The sequence below is a fragment of the Culicoides brevitarsis genome, chromosome 2 (genome assembly GCF_036172545.1).
Source record: "Culicoides brevitarsis isolate CSIRO-B50_1 chromosome 2, AGI_CSIRO_Cbre_v1, whole genome shotgun sequence".
Lineage (NCBI taxonomy): Eukaryota > Metazoa > Arthropoda > Insecta > Diptera > Ceratopogonidae > Culicoides > Culicoides brevitarsis.
The window spans coordinates 1590446-1606538 of record NC_087086.1 but is presented as its reverse complement, the minus strand read 5'-3'; the positions used below and the strand labels follow the sequence as shown (position 1 = coordinate 1606538).

The 16093-nt window shown below is 31.5% G+C and overlaps 3 protein-coding genes across 3 annotated transcripts; 1 reads left to right on the top strand and 2 right to left on the bottom strand.

Moving 5' to 3' along the window:
• Nucleotides 1-239: 239 nt before the first annotated feature.
• Nucleotides 240-991, bottom strand: LOC134831253 (DNA replication complex GINS protein PSF3). The gene has a single exon (XM_063844932.1). It carries the CDS (start codon nt 896-898, stop codon nt 293-295), a length of 606 nt encoding a protein of 201 aa, XP_063701002.1. The 5' UTR covers nt 899-991; the 3' UTR covers nt 240-292.
• Nucleotides 992-1089: 98 nt separating this feature from the next.
• Nucleotides 1090-2847, top strand: LOC134828394 (prohibitin-2). Its single transcript, XM_063841369.1, has 5 exons — nt 1090-1192; nt 1302-1459; nt 1533-2191; nt 2253-2346; nt 2667-2847. The coding sequence occupies exons 2-5, from the start codon at nt 1327-1329 to the stop codon at nt 2759-2761; spliced, it is 981 nt and encodes a 326-aa protein (XP_063697439.1). The 5' UTR covers nt 1090-1192; nt 1302-1326; the 3' UTR covers nt 2762-2847.
• LOC134832550 (spatacsin) lies at nt 2822-9588 on the bottom strand. The gene is made up of 6 exons (XM_063846614.1): nt 7528-9588; nt 5583-7164; nt 4353-5065; nt 4132-4297; nt 3426-4074; nt 2822-3053 (listed from the first exon to the last, which is right to left on the bottom strand). Exons 1-6 carry the CDS (start codon nt 9559-9561, stop codon nt 2942-2944), a joined length of 5256 nt encoding a protein of 1751 aa, XP_063702684.1. The 5' UTR covers nt 9562-9588; the 3' UTR covers nt 2822-2941.
• Nucleotides 9589-16093: the final 6505 nt, after the last annotated feature.

Sequence of the window (16093 nt, the reverse complement as noted above, 5' to 3'; positions counted from 1 at the left end):
TAAAATTTGATCTTATGACAAGTTGAAAATCAATTTTTTCTTACTTCAAATCAGAAATTCAGCAACAAAAATATTTCACTTATGGCAAAATTGTTCACTTTTAGATCTTTTTTAATGATTAAAGTCCTTTGAGTTCATAAAATTTTGAAAATTTCCTTTAAAAATATTATTTTTTGTCTTCTATGGGCCTTCTTTGCTACAAAAAAGTAAAATTTTAATGAAAATTCTTAAAAAAATGTTGAAAAAAATAATTTATTTTGTGTTTCGATGAATTTTCAGACCTTTTTACCTCTTACAAAATATCATCTTCCTCCCGATTCTCCCTTTTTCTCTTGCGATGATTCACAACCATCTGCGAAGCTTCGATATTACTACTTGCCGTTTCATCCTGTAACCATTTATTGAACTTTTCTGTCGTAGAATTTCCAACCAAATACAATTCGTGCTCCAAAAACTCCAAACCATGTGATGATTTCACGTCAGATAGTTTGTCGCCGCAGCACAAATCCTTCAAATGTTGCATTCTCGATTTGCAGGCTTCGAAAATCATTTGCGCTACATTCCCATGTCGATCAAACTTTGAAACGTAACGCCCGAATTCGTAAAAATACTTGTTGAGACGATTCAAGTCAAGAACTTTGGCATCAGCTTTGCAAATTTCCGTGTACGTGTCTTTGTAGATGTCGGGAATATTCATCTTGAACGTTGCACTTTTGGATCCTTCGATGGCGAGACAGTACCACAGAGGCATATCGATGGATTGTTGCTTGAGGTCTTCCGAATCCGAGCCAGAATCGAGAAATCCCATTTTCTTTTGAACGGTGAGACTTTGACACGGGATTTTTTCTTGCGTGACAGCGATGTCGTGCAGAGAATAGTAATTCGGGAAGTAACTCATCGTTTTTTTGAAGGAATTTTGATTAAATTTGATCAAAAATTGAAGATAAATAAACAAATTGCCGCTTTTTCTGCTGTTTTGTGATTGGTTGTTTTCGAGTTTTGCACTTTTTTTATTTTCGTACGCCTCATGAGGCTCGTGACTTGATTTTGAACGAAATCCAAAGTAACTTTTTTACTCAAATGAGACGAATGAAAGTGAACTCTTGCGGGCACCATCACATGGAAATTGCATCAGTCCCTATTTTATCAACAATTAACCATTAAATTCGACGAAAATCAATTAAAATCCGAGGTAATTCTTGAAAACTTTTGTCTCCGTAACTTTTCCGCCCAAAATTCGTCGGAATCGTGCAATATTTCCTTCGAAAATGGATAAACAAAAAAACCTCATTTCGTTTCAGGTCAAAGTCTTATCAGAAATCGAAGATGGCACAAAGCAAATTCAACGATTTGGCAGGAAAATTCGGCAAAGGAGGTCCTCCGGGATTGAATGCTGGCTTAAAAGCTCTCGTCGGTATCGGAGCTTTAGCTTATGGCGTTTCGCAATCCATGTACACAGGTATGTTGTTACTCTCCGACTCCCTTGTTGCGTAATCATCATTAACCGGCAATTAATTTTTCTTGTTTTTTAGTTGATGGAGGTCATCGTGCCATTATTTTCAGTCGTATTGGCGGAATTCAAAATGAAGTTCATTCTGAAGGTTTGCATTTCCGGATTCCATGGTTTCAATACCCCATAATTTATGACATTCGTTCGAAACCGAGAAAAATTTCGTCGCCTACCGGTTCGAAGGATTTGCAAATGGTGAATATTTCGTTGCGTGTCTTGTCTCGTCCAAATGCGCAAAATATCCCGCAAATGCATCGTCAACTCGGCTTGGATTACGACGAAAAAGTTCTTCCTTCGATTTGTAACGAGGTTCTTAAGAGTGTCGTTGCCAAGTTTAATGCGTCGCAACTCATCACGCAACGTCAACAGGTTTCGTTGCTCATTCGACGCGAACTCGTTGAACGTGCTGCTGACTTTAACATCATCTTGGATGACGTTTCGCTCACGGAATTGTCCTTCGGCAAGGAATACACAGCAGCTGTCGAAAGCAAACAAGTTGCCCAACAAGAAGCTCAACGAGCAGCTTTCTTCGTTGAACGTGCCCGTCAAGAGAGACAACAGAAAATCGTACAAGCTGAGGGAGAAGCAGAAGCTGCCAAGATGTTGGGTCTTGCTATCGGACAAAATCCCGGTTATTTGAAGTTGAGAAAGCTGCGAGCAGCTCAAAGTATCGCAAGAACTGTAAGAAATTCAATTTTTTTATAAAAAAAAAATAATTAAAATTTTTTTTTTACTTTCACAGATGGCAAACAGCCAAAACAAGCTTTACCTCTCAGCCAACACCCTTATGTTGAACATTTCCGACAGCGAATTCGACACAGCAGCCCAGAAATTAGGTAAAAAATAGAATCAAGACTTAGGAGCGTTAATTACTTTTAATGATGAGTTGTTCAGTAGTCAGGAGAAAACCAATTATCGCATTTAGAATTTTCGCATGTGACAAAACAACGCTCCTCTCAAGCTTTTTTTGCCGAATTATTTCATTTCATTGGCAAATAGTACGAAGAGATGAGTTTGAAATTTTTTCACATTTTTTTTAAATAAGAGCTACATAAAATTAGTCACCCTCAAAAAAAATTCAGAAATAAGAAAAAATAAAAATTTAGAATAAAAAAATGTTTTTTCCTTTTTTTTCATGTCCAATTTCGGTTGTTAGGAGAAAATTCGCCATCATCGCCCAATCGTAGTCAAGAATCCATTCATGAAGTGACAAATAGTGTCGTTCACTTGCTAAAAGGAGTTCAGGAATAAATTTTATTTGCATTTTTTTACCGTTAATTCTTGTTGGAATCTATTGGATCAAAAAAAAAATTAAAATTAAGGATAGTGCAATTTCATTAAAAAATAAAAAAAAATTTTTAGAGATATAAATTTGATTTTTTTTTTTTAATTTTTTGATATTTTTTTGTTTCCTCGAGTATGTAAGGCACTTTACTTGATACTTAATGAAGGTCGATATTTATCAGCAGAATAAGGATGATAATTTAATAAGCGGTTCATTGCACTTTTCATTTCGTTTGTTGGGTTTGGATCTTGAGAAAATCTGAAAAATTAAAAAAAAATGTTAATTTGAGTTTTTTGAGAATAATTTTTTGTAAGAATTTAAAAATAAATTAACAAAATAAAATAAAAATCTAATATTAAAAAAATTAAAATTTTTAAAAAATTCTTACAAAATTTTTTTTTTAATTTTTAACTTCAAAAAAAAATTAAAATAAAATAATAAAAAAATGTCAATTTGAATTTTTTTTAAGAAATTTAAAGAATAAAAGAATTTTAAAAAATAAATTTTTATAAAAAAAAAATAAATAAATAAAATATATAAATAAAATAAAAATTTAATATTTAAAAAAAAAATGAAAATTTTTAGAAATCCTTACAAAAAAAAATTATTTATTAAAAAATTTCAACTTACATTTTAAAAATATCATCCAACATCGCTTCCGTGAACGTAATTCGATCCAAAAAATCAATCAAATATTTTTCATCTTTTCTCATCACATATTGCTCGAAAATTGCTCTTGGCCAATCGATATTAAAATTAATTGCACGACTCAGAACCAAACTTTGCGGAACACTCAGATAATTATTCACCAAATAACTCGCGAGTTTTTCATCTCCATTCGCTCTCAACACGCAAATCGATCCATATCGACTGTAACCTTGATTAATCAAACAAATTTGCAAAGCAACTAATTCCGCGCATCCTGTTGCCGCTTGAGCAAGCGATAATTTCTGTGCTGCAATATAAAACTCCGCTGCACTTGCGTAATTTTCCATGGCAGAATTGAGCGTTGTATTTGTCTCTTTTGTTCCCTTGATGTACGGAAGTTGATTTGGTTCGCGATCGGATTTGGGATGACATGCGACACATTTTACGCATGTTTGGTTGATGGCATTTACCATATTTTCAGCATCTTTGAACATCAAATCGCCAAGTTCTTTGTTCATGCCGAAGTGAATAGCAGCAAGTTCGTAAAAACGCTTCTCGTTGGGACAATATTCACGGAGATAGAGCATTATGGCGTTCTTTAAGCCGCCTTTTTCGTTTTCTTCGCATTGTTCTAAAAGGAAAAAAAATATTTTAATTCAAGAAAAAATGAAAAAAATATGTTTTTTACTCAAAAGTGCTTCGAATTGCTTATTTTCGATCAAAATTTCAAAGCAATAGAACATTTCCTTGTACTTTCCGATTCCTGTGAGCAACTTTATTATCAAACTCCAAGATTTTGAGTTCGTTAACACATTTACCAATGCTTTACTCTTCTGCAAAACTTCAGCAATTCCCTAAAAAATTAAATTTTTTAACATTTTTCGAAAATTTTTTTGAAAATTTTCTTACCTCCATGGAACATTCGTACAAAAAACACAAATGCGCCTTGATCAATAATTCAATTTGAATCGTATTTTGTTTCTTCTGCGACAAAATCTGTCCTTCCAAGATACATTGAATGCTTGTTATCACTAAATTCAAGCGTGGATTCTTTCGTTCTGTATAAATCGAAGGTTGTCGATAAATATTCAAAGCTTCACAATACAACAACAGATAATTCCCGAAAAGTGTCGTATTTGGGCACAATTCCAAAAATAAATGAAATTGCGTGTCTAAATTGAAGCCCCAAAGCATGTTCTTGACTGTTAATGGAGGTCCATTGTTGTTCAGGAGATAAAATCGGGATTTGATGATACTTTCCGCGAGTTGTTGCGAAATGAAAGAAGCGACTTCTTCCGCACTGAGCTTCGAAGCGGAGATTATATCACTTACGACGAGCAGTTTGTTCAAAGTATCTTGCTCGACGGCATCTTTTAGAATGCTGAAAGGATCTTTTCTTTTGTAAACCGCTTCGTAAGGTAAGTCCATGTACATCGAAGCTTGATAGATTTGAACGACACGACGACAAATATTTGCTCCGTGTTTGACTTTTCCGGCGAGATTTTGAATTGCTTCCTTCACAGCTTGCTTTTCGCGTGAAGGAATTTCTTCGAATTCGTATCCAGAAGTGTCGGAAGTGCTGTCGAGATATGCTGCTTTGTTGGGAGATGATGAACCAGAAGCTGAAATTTAAAAAAAAAAATTAGATGATTTGAAAAAAAATCTGAAATTGAAAAATTTTGAACAAATTTTTATAAATTTCAATTTTCAACCATCAAAATGACATTTAAAAATTTTTTTACGTATTTTTTACGTATTTTTTTTACGTATTTTTTACGTATTTTGTATTTACGTATTTTAAATTTTTTAAGCTTCTCAACTATCAAATAGACATTCGAAAAAATTTTTTAAATTTTTTTTGAACTATTTGTCCCAAAAACTTTTTTTTGTGAAATTTATTTTTTTCAATTTTTAAGTTGAAATTTGTTTCGAACTTTAATTAATTTTCGAAATATTTCATAAATTTTCGAAAATTCATTAAAGTTCGAAAACAAATTTTCGAAAGTTCATTAAAGTTCGAAAACAAATTTTCGAAAATTCATTAAAGTTCGAAAACAAATTTTCGAAAAATTAATAAAATTCGAAAATTTGTTAATATAGAAAAGTGAATTTTTCGAAAATACAAATTAAAAAACTTACATTGACTCAATCTAGCTGTCAATAATGTCCTTCGATTAAACTTGTTAGCTGCAATTTTATCATCAATCGCCATAGCTTTTCTCTCTTCGACTGCTAATTCATGCGGAGCCATTTTATTCTCCGCCAAACTCATACAGAGCATCGTATAATGCAAATCCGTCGACTTATAATTGAACATTTTCTGATAACGAAGCGTTTGACAAATATCTCCTTGGTCCAGCAACACATTTATCAAGTAATTCAAACGATTTATCTCCTCAGGAGCTGTAATTGGGTCCAATTGATCGATTTCATCCAAGCCAGCAAGGATTTTGCATTCTTCCAACGTGTTATAAAGGATAAAATTCTCATTACTGACATAATTTCGAAAATGCGGCGAATGATACAAAGGTAAGTCACGATATGTTTGAGTGTTTATATAAGAGATAACTAATTGAGATTCGAGTTCTTGTAGATCGACATAGTCTGCATGTTGCAAAGAATACTTTTGAATGAAGTCGAGCACGTTTTTGTACCAAATATATTTGGCGGGATCTCCAAGAGGCAAATTTTGAGCAATCGAAAGACAGAATTTTATCAAAAGTTCCTTTTCCAAACCGAATTCTTCGAGATTTTTCTCACACATTTCGACACTGAAGATGGAATCTTTCTCTTCGTACGTTACTTGCCAATATTCCAAGATAATTTCATCGATTTCGAGATTGAAAAGTTTCGCCATCTTAATTGCTTTTTCATATAATTTCAGTTGTCGCAGCTCGGAACAAAGTTCAGAGAAGATTTCGAGTCGATTTTCGTCGTTATCTGAGTTGCGATCGAAAATTCTCAAGGAAACTTTGAGTTCTGTGCCATCTAAAATCCGTAAAACGTCGCGCATGAGTGTAAAATTCACATAATCATCAAAATGCCCGATCTGACAAATCTGGTTGAGAATCCAAAGTTGATCGCATGGCACGGGAAAATTATTTTCGATATGTAACAAGAGCAGTTTTGCCGAAAATATTAACCCATCATTTCGTTTTTGGAAGAGAACGGGACACAATTCCTCCGAATTCAACAGGATAAGGTATTTTTTGAGCAAATCTATCGTTTCAGTCTTCCGAAAGTTCTTCTTTGATGCCTCAAGAAACTCTGCAAGTAATGCAAATGCTGATTTCTGATAAAAAATTTTCGTTGTAATTGCCAAAGTTTCCGTAAATCCGTTTTTTACTGCAAAATTGACAACATCTTCGGAAAAATGATCGAAAGTTTGGTAATCAACGCCAGCGATTTCGAATCCGATTGACGTTGCGAGCCACACGATGCCCAAATATTGCGAAGAAACGTCGATGCCTTGAACAGCAGCGAGTACGACAAAAATTGGCCATCGACGATACCAAGCATAGTTGATGAGAGAGAGCGTAGTTACGGGATCAGCGGTTATGTGCTTCAAAAATCCCTTGAAAGGGTCTTCTGTCGGATCAGGAGTATACGTTTTGGTGAGTTGTAATATGGCGCCCATCAAATCCATGGAATTTGGTTGATTGGAATGCATCATATGGAAGATTGAAATGGATTGCTTGTCGATATTGCCCGAATCGGATTTCTGAAAATGAGAAAAATTTTGATTTTTGTTCAGAAAAAGTAAGTTTTTAAGAAACATTTTAAGATAAAAGATAAATTTTGAAATATTTTCATCCAAAATTCGTCTTTTTAAAAACTTTTTTGTTAAAAAATATCAATTTTTGGTTCTAAAAGCTTCTTTAAGATTCATTTAAGACCAAAATTCGTTTCTTAAAGAACTTTTTTGTAGAAAAAAGCAAAAATTTTGAATATCCAAGATATTTTTTGAACGATTTTAAGCAAAAATTTGTCATTAAATTGACTTTAAAAAGTATTTTAAGTCAAAATTTTACTATTTTTAGTTCGAAAAATACATTTTTAAGTCTAAAACTTTTGAAAATCTCACCTGTTTTCCGTACGTGTTTTTCCTTTTCCTACTTAGACTCCTATTTCGAGGTTGAAATTCATCAACTTTGTCATACTGAATTGCCAACATCAAATTCTGTCTCACATTATCAATCGGAAATCGCGATACAATTTGAAATAATTCCTCAACAGTGAGATTCATGTATTGCGCGACAAGCAAAAGCTTATACCACGACCTTTCTTTGCTCAACAAATCACAAATTCCTTTCCTGAATTCTTGTCCTTTTCCATCACTAATGAGTTTCATTGCCTCCAAATCGACGACATGATCACAAATATCCTCTTCTTGCGATAATTTTTCAAACATTGCTTGCAAAACTTCACTTATGGGCAACGCAATGGGCTTCTCATAGTCAATCCGCTTGAGACATCGCAGCAAGGCACGAACTTTTTGCGTATCAATACCGATATTTTCCATGAAACTGATGCAATGCGTAAGTAAATTCGGATCTCCCAAGTTTTGCAAAGCAACTTCCGTGACATGTTCCGCCGCCAACATCGAATGAGTCGTCGTGAGTTTCGAATATTGCATCAAATGTTCGAAGAAAAAGTAGTAAGCGGCGTAAATTCCTCTTCCTTGCTTCACGTAATGCAAATAGCTGAGCTTCGTCGGATAAATATCTTGATCCACGGGATTTAAGAGGTTGAAAGTTGGCATATAGTTATTTTCGCGATCGAAATTTTTTCTTTGAATCTCCATGACGTCGTAATGTAAGAAGCGTTTTAGCAGATATTCGATCTCGACAGGTTCTTCAGGTAAAAATGCGTTTTCGAGAAAGGAATGGAGATGTTTGAACTTTTTTGGAATGATATTTTCTTTGATAAGTGTCTCCAAGGGGGTATCATCAAGCAAATGTTCCAAAAAGAAGCCAACTTTTTGATCATCAGTCATTTCTTTGGATTTGGTCTTCTCTGCGACGTACGAAGAAAGGGTTTTACTGACATCATAAACACTTTTTTTCGTCATTGGATCGTTAAGTAACTTGTGAATCGCCAACAAACCAATAATTTCTGCCCTAAAAGGAGTTTCTTGTCCCGAATCGACGACTTTTTGCAAGAAACTTGGTTCCAAAACATGTAAAGCTTGAACATTTTCTCGTTTTTCAAGCAATTTCAGGATCATATCTTGCGTTTCGTCGGATTTTAAGAATTTTTCGTTCGCTTTATAGCTACCAGTTGTCATAATTCGATGTAAAATCTTCTGAATGTCATGTCGTTCGTTCTTGGAAAAGACTCCCGAACGTGCTGCTCCATACAAAATTGTCTCCGTATATGTCAAACGTTGCTCCCCCATATCGAACATCGTTTGATCGACATTCCATTGCTGATACAACAACGAAAGTGTTTCCTCAAAAGCTGTCGGATTGGGTTTCATCACGTTATTTGTCCATAATTTGATGTCATGAAGCTTCTCTTTGGCAACAAAGTACTCCCAAACCTTATATTTGTCCAAATGCGGTACCATTGTGATATCTTCCTCAGCAAAAAATAGAAAAACTACCATTTTGTTCTTCAATCCCAAGTCCAACTTGCAAAAAGCATCGAAAAATGTCAAATCAAATTCAGTTAATTTCTGTTCCTGAAATTCTTCGATCAACATTTCCTTTTTATGCTTCAGGCGGTTGAAAACCATCCATTCTTCCTCGAGAAATAACAAATGCGACTCATATTCCTCATATGCCGCTTTGCAATGTTCTATCAAGTAATCTCTCAGAGCTGAATCCGTCGATTCTTTGGAAATTTCAAAAAATACATTTTTCGCTTCGAATCCGATATTTTTCAAAACATGGTCCGCTCGATGCACTTGGCGATTATTCAGTAGTTGATGCACATACAACAAGACGTGAATGTAGAAAAACTTCCGAGCTTCGGGCAAACTGACTTCTTGACGTTCTGCGAGGAGTTTAAAGCAGGCATTAAGGTATTTTCCTTTCGTAGCTGCTTGTCGCACAATTTGTTCGTCATCTTTCAAGAGTTCCCAATCGCGGAGGAGTAAATCTTTTTCGCTTGTCATTATTTACAAAAAAAAAATGAACTTTAATCTTTTGAAGATTTTTTGTTGATTTTCACGAAATATCACAAATTTTTGACATTTTTTAACATGTTTGAAGTTGATATGGCACGTTTCGAGTATTTTTTGGTAATTTTAGGACGGGTTTTTGATGGAAAATTCAATTAATTGCTAAATTTCTGTGGTTTTCTGCTGTTTTTGTGTTCGCACTTGTCGAATTATGAATCAAAACAAAGAGAGAGTGATAAGAAACCAAACAAAAATTTATACGGAGAGAGTTTTTTGGAAGCTTTTGTACCGTTAATTGGAGTGAAACTTTTGTTTGGTAAAAGTAAATTGACAAATTTCATGTTTTTTTTAAATTGCAATTGAAAAAAAAAATTTTTTTTTTATAAAATTTTATAAAAATTTAAATAATTGATATAATTAAAACTAATAAAAAATATTTTTCAATTTTTTTTCTTAATTATGAGATTTTTTTTAAATTTTAAAATTAGTTTTGAAAAATTAAAAATAAAATAAAATTAATTAAAATTGAAAAAAAAAATTAAATTAAATTTTATAACTATTCTCAAATTGATTTTTTTTTAAATTTAAAAAAAAATTTAAATAAAAAAAAATTAAAATTTTTATCAATTCTTAGATTTATTTTTTTTTTATTTAAAAAAATTAATTTGATTAATTTAATGTAATTTTAATTTTTAAAACGTTTTAAAAAGTCTTAAAAATTATAAATTAAATTAAGATTATAAAGTTTATCAATTTAAAAAAAAAATTTAAAACTGAAATTGAAAAAAAAAAAAATTAAGAAAATTTTATATCAATTTTTATTAAACTTTTTTTTCAAAAATTAAATTAATTATTTATTACATTAAATTTTTTAAAAAATTAAAATAATTTTTTTTTTCAATTTAATTTTTAAATTAAAAAAATAATTTTATATTAATTAATTTAATTTTGAAAAAATGTTAAAAGCCTAAAAACTTTCAAAACTAAATTTAAAAAAAAAATATATTTTTTTAAACGAAAAATGTAAAATAGCATTTTCACGTCAATTAACGGTAGCAAAAACTTTCAACATAAAACATAAATTTCGAGAGAGAAACACAAAAAAGCTCAATTTTTCTCTTCTTTTACCTCTCTTTCTTGTTTTTTATCCAATTGGAACCCAAAAATGCTCAAATCATGTTTTATTCAACAACATACGGGCAACATACGAGCACCTGTTGAATTGATTTATGAAATTGGATTGGATTGATAAACGATCTCTGTGAAAGAACATAAAACATTTAACAATTAAAAAAAAAAAGGAATTTCGTCTAGACCTTTCTTGTAGGTCTATCATGATGATCAACAGATATCGAAGAAAAGTTCAAAAGGTCTCAAATATCAAAAAAACCTACCGAAATCAGAAATTTTTCCAAAAGTCAGGAGTTTTTGAAGGAATTTGAAGCAATGTCGATGACTCACAGTCTCATAAATAACCGTTTTCTCTAATCTCTTTCACCTTTTCCTTCTTCATCCTTCGTTCGTTGACCAAATTCTGAACATTTTTCAACAACAACCGGCATCCAAAGCTTCAAATGAGACGAATGCAAGTGATAATCGAATCGAAAACACATTCGAGTTCATGAGCAAAATGAACAAAAAATGAATGGTTGTCTTACAGTTTCACAGACTTCGAAAGCTCATTGTCGTTTCTTCGTTGCTGCCGATCGGTTCGCATTCTAACTCGTCTCTCGGTAGGTTTATTCTGTGCGCGAGTCGTTGAATGAAGAAAGAAGAAGAGAAAAAAAAGAAAAAGAGTTGACTTTTTGACTTGAAATTCTCAAACGAAGCACGGCAAAAGTTCCGACAAAAATCCAGAAAAATCTGAAATAAAAATAAAATTAAATTTAAAAAAAATCAGGAGATAAAAGTTGTGATAAAATGTGTGCCTCTTGTTAAAAAAGAAGAAAAACAAAATAAAAGCAAGTTAAGACATGAGTGCTCTTGCATTGCATCGTCCATCATTAATTTAATCATATGTATATAAAATAAATGTGTAAAAAGGTGAATGTTTGTTGAAGTGAACGTCTACCTACAAGAAATAAAAAATTGTAAAATTAAGAACCGGAAAAAAAATCTGAAAGAAAGTTCCTCAAACGAGGAATCAAAACTTGTGCAATCAAAGAAGAAAAAAAGTAACAATTAAAAAAAATTCAGATTAAAATATTTAAAGAAAAAAAAATGTTATAAAAACAAGAAACATAAAAAAACGGCAAGAAAAAAAACTATGGAATCATCTTAAAGTTTATCCACATTTTTTTCACACTATTCAAAAGTAAGTTTGTTCACAAGTCTCTTCGTAGTTACTTCTTGTTGTTCAGGGCATTGTTGTCTCTCATTGTTACTTAAATACGATGAAAAATTATTTAATAGAAATGTTTTTGTATTTGAATGAAAATATTTTAGAGTAAATTTATTTGCCGTATTTACCTCTCATCGTCATGCGTACGTCTCTCTTCGGCTTCTTACCTGCTCTGTTATCTCTTATTTATTCAAAGATATTTTTTTTTTTCAAAGAAGAAGAAGACGAAAGTACTTACCTGAGACTGTGTGTGGGTCAATTTTGAGGTTTTTTGTAAATTTGAGTATTGCGAAAAAAGAACAATCCGGATGAGTTTTTTACGGGAACTTCCCATTTCCGGAGAGAATTTTTTTTGATAACTCTTTTGAGTGTTGGATGTCAAAGATTCTAAAAAGAAAGAAGAAATTTGTTAATTTTATTAAAATTTAAAAAAATTTAAAATTAATAACTGAAAATTTATTTTTAAATTAAAATTAAATTATTAATTTAATTTAAATTATTTTTTTAAAATTTAATTATTTATTTAATTTAAATAATTATTTTAAAATTTAATTAATTAATTATTTATTTATTTATTTTAATTATTTTAATTTTATTATTTAAAAATTTTTTAAAAGAATTTGAAAAAAAATATTAAATTTTTTTTTATTTTTTGTGTATTTTTAAGTAAAAAAATAAATAAAATTTAATTAATAAAAATAAAATTTAAATAAAATTTAATAAAAAAATTTTTTTGAAGCAAAATTCTTCCAAAATTTAAAAAAAATGTATCATTCTGCATTAAAAAAATTATTTTGATTGCAAAATCCATCCAGAACTGCCACAAACCTTCCCTCAGGGAGCAAAATACAAAACGCGAACCTTGAACTCGTCGTTGAAACACGAAAAATTTTCCGTCTAACAACAAAACGTTCAACTGTAATTTAAAAAAACAAAAAACTCTGAAACAACCTTCAAACAATCGCCAGTTCTTTTTCGAAATGTGTATAATTTTACAAAAAGTCCAAGCATAAAAGCATGAATATGAACTATATAATTAATAAATTAAAGTGACGTGTACGTGCGTTACAAGCGAAAATCACACCGACTTGACTCGACGACGACGTCGTCGTATATTTGGGAGAAAATGTTCGCTCAGAACAGAACCATTAAAAATTTTACAGTAATAACGAGTAAAACCAATAGAAAAGACACTCGCAAGACAAGCAAAAATATAGAAATAAAAATAAAAAAAGACAAAGAAACAGAGTCGAGCGTAAACGAGAAGGAAAAAGGGCACAAAACATAATAATAAAAATACCTCAAGCTGATTCTAATTGATAAACTTTTTTTTTCCTTCTCGTTTCTGTTTTCTTCGTACATATTATAAATGCAATGAATGCCAGAGAGACAAAAAAAAATTCACTTTGAACGTGACTCACAATTAAATTTTACTATTTAAGACATTCGATTCGATTCGTCGTAACTCTCCGTTCCGTAAATAAATAATAAATACGAGCTACACACAAAAATTTGTACTTTTTTTCATGTTGCTGTTATTATTCAATATTTTAATTTAAAACATTTTATTTATTTACCTTGATTCAAGTTGTAATGTAACCAAATAAACTTGCAACAAAGTACTTCCATGTAAAATTTAAATTGATTTTTTTTTGCGCGCGATGATCGATCAGCGAACGATTCTAAAACTTAAAAAAAATATTTAATTGTTGTTGAAAGTAATTGTGTCAATGCCTTGTTTGTTTTGACTTTTTTGTCGTGTTTATTAAAAGCTCTATTAACACGTGAATGATGAGCAAGAAGAAAAGAAAGAAGAGACGTTATCATCGTGATGCAAACATTATTAAAAATAAACCACTTTCTAAAAAGAAAGAAATAAAGAGCAAAAAATAAAAAGAAAAAAAACTGAATTTTAGCTTAGTTCAGTTCAATTCAAGTGCGTGATTTTTTTTATACTCTTCTTTTTTTCACAATTTCCCATCATTAAATTTGTGTCTTATTGAAGATTATTTAATGATGAGTGAGTGTAGTGTGATGGGCATGAGAGAAAGACGACGATTTGGAATTGTTTTAATAATGAGGAATTTCGCTTTAATTAGCATAGTGACGACATAACGACATCAGGTTTGAGCTCGGTTCGATTCGACGCGATTTAATGAGTGAATGGGCTTTGTTTGTTTCGTTCGTTCAAAGATTTCGAGATTTTGTTGGAAGGTTTTTATGTTTGAAAGAGCTTAAAAAGCTTTGTGAAAAAAACTTTTCGACATCTTCTTTAGTAACTCTTGAATTTTAGAATAAAATTCAAACTTTTTCAAACTCAAAAAACATAAAAACCTTCCAACAAAATCTTTGAACGAACGAAACAAACGAAGCCCATTCACAGATCTTTTGAATCGAACAGAAGTCTTCGTCATTCATGAGCATCAGAAGTTAATTTGAGGTTAGATAAGAGATTTGTACAATATTAATTTCGTTTCTTTATCCAGCATTTTCTTCATTCGAGTCATGAAATAAACTTTCTTTGATATTTTCTTCGTAATTTGATCCTCATAGATGGATTTTTCTAAAAATAAGATTTTCGTTTCTTTATCCAGCATTTTCTTCATTCGAGTCATGAAATATCCTTTTTTGATATTTTTCTTCCCAAATTTGAGCTTCTTTCGTGTTAAGCTAAAAAAAAATGAAAAGAACCGAAAAGTAATCTTGTGATTTTAAATCAAAAACAATACTTACCGCCTTTTTGAAGAGACAAAATTTGATCAAATCTCTTTTTCACACGTTTTTGCTAAAAAATCACAACCACGATTGAAGGTCATTGAATCACCGCTTCTCAGAAAACCCGATGATTACTTCATTCACTGATCGACTGACCTCTTTTTCTCCTCAATTCAAAGCAATTCCTCGTAGCTCAAAACCACATCCTAACTGTCACGATTCTGCTTTTTTTTTCCTTTCCTCCGTAACTACCGATAAACGACTCAATTATCGCGTTTAAACCAGAATTTGCGTTTAGTCTCGCTGCTGCAATAAAAAATAATTCATAACAATTCGAGATCGACTTACCTATCATCATCAATTTCTTCTTGTTGCAACTTTGTTCTTTCTTTTTTTTTATTTCTTTTCTAACACACTTTGCTCAACTCTCAAACTGCAAAAAATTGGCCTTATTTCATAAAAAAAAATATGAATATTTGCAAGAAGCTCAGTCAATTATTATTATTCGCTATGATTATACACACGATCTCTTCCTGTAGAAATATTTACAGTTCTGAAAGGCAAAACTCTTCTGTTGTAGAAGCTAAAAAGCAAAAAAAAAAAAAGTAGGATAGATGCAGGAAAAAGTATTCAGTTATATTGTGTGTCAGCAGCTGTTTGTTCATCGACAACATGTCGATTATTATGTGTGGCTGGCAGACGTGTACTAGATTAGCATATTGCAAACCTGAATGCTGAACAATAAATGCACGTCTAACGTTTATGGTTGAGCACGATTGAGCTACTCTCCTGTACTTTTTTTTTGTCGTTCATTGCTGAGCATAGAATTGTAGTCGTTTTCTTAAAGGTTTGGATCGTTTAGAAAAGCAGCTTGTAAGGGAACAAGAAAAACGTGCAATATCTGATCGTTACTTTTTCTTGTTTCAATGTTCGTTTGGATGCGAAAGTGAGTAAAAATCCCTTGACGAATCGATTTGTAAGGAAATTTTTCATTCTTAGAATCGAATTAGGTCGTGAATCTTTTAGAATTTCATAAAAATCAATTTTCAGCCCTTGAGGTACTTTAGAATGATCATGATCGCCAATGATCGCTAATTCAGTTCAATTTCTTCTTCTTTTTCCTTCTTACTCTTTATATTTTTTTTCTGCAACGACATGCTCATTTCTCCGATTTGTGTGCTATTTTGCGAAAGTTCATAAAGTTCGCGACTTTTTTTCTTCTTTTCATGCCATTTCATGTTTCGTACGGTATTGTTCCTACTTACAAATTTAATTTATTTAACTTTTTTTTTGTCATTGTTTGAAGTTGTTACGTTACCTTATGCAATGGCAAACAATAAACGAGCGGACTTTCAGTAATTAGATGGCATAATTGGATAGTTTTACTCCCTTTTCCTCTTCTTCGTCACTTCTTTCTTTCTTTCTTCTCCATTGAAGCAGTTGACAATTTGATGAGACAAAATTTCTTTA

Coding starts and splice junctions, on each gene's coding strand:
- LOC134828394 (XM_063841369.1), top strand. CDS start 1,327: ATGGCACAAAGCAAATTCAACGATTTGGCAGGAAAATTCGGCAAAGGA. Junction 1,460..1,532: donor TTCGCAATCCATGTACACAG/GTATGTTGTTAC, acceptor CTTGTTTTTTAG/TTGATGGAGGTCATCGTGCC. Junction 2,347..2,666: donor CACAGCAGCCCAGAAATTAG/GTAAAAAATAGA, acceptor TTCGGTTGTTAG/GAGAAAATTCGCCATCATCG.
- LOC134832550 (XM_063846614.1), bottom strand. CDS start 9,561: ATGACAAGCGAAAAAGATTTACTCCTCCGCGATTGGGAACTCTTGAAA. Junction 7,165..7,527: donor AAAACACGTACGGAAAACAG/GTGAGATTTTCA, acceptor TCTCATTTTCAG/AAATCCGATTCGGGCAATAT. Junction 4,298..4,352: donor TGTACGAATGTTCCATGGAG/GTAAGAAAATTT, acceptor TTAATTTTTTAG/GGAATTGCTGAAGTTTTGCA.
- LOC134831253 (XM_063844932.1), bottom strand. CDS start 898: ATGAGTTACTTCCCGAATTACTATTCTCTGCACGACATCGCTGTCACG.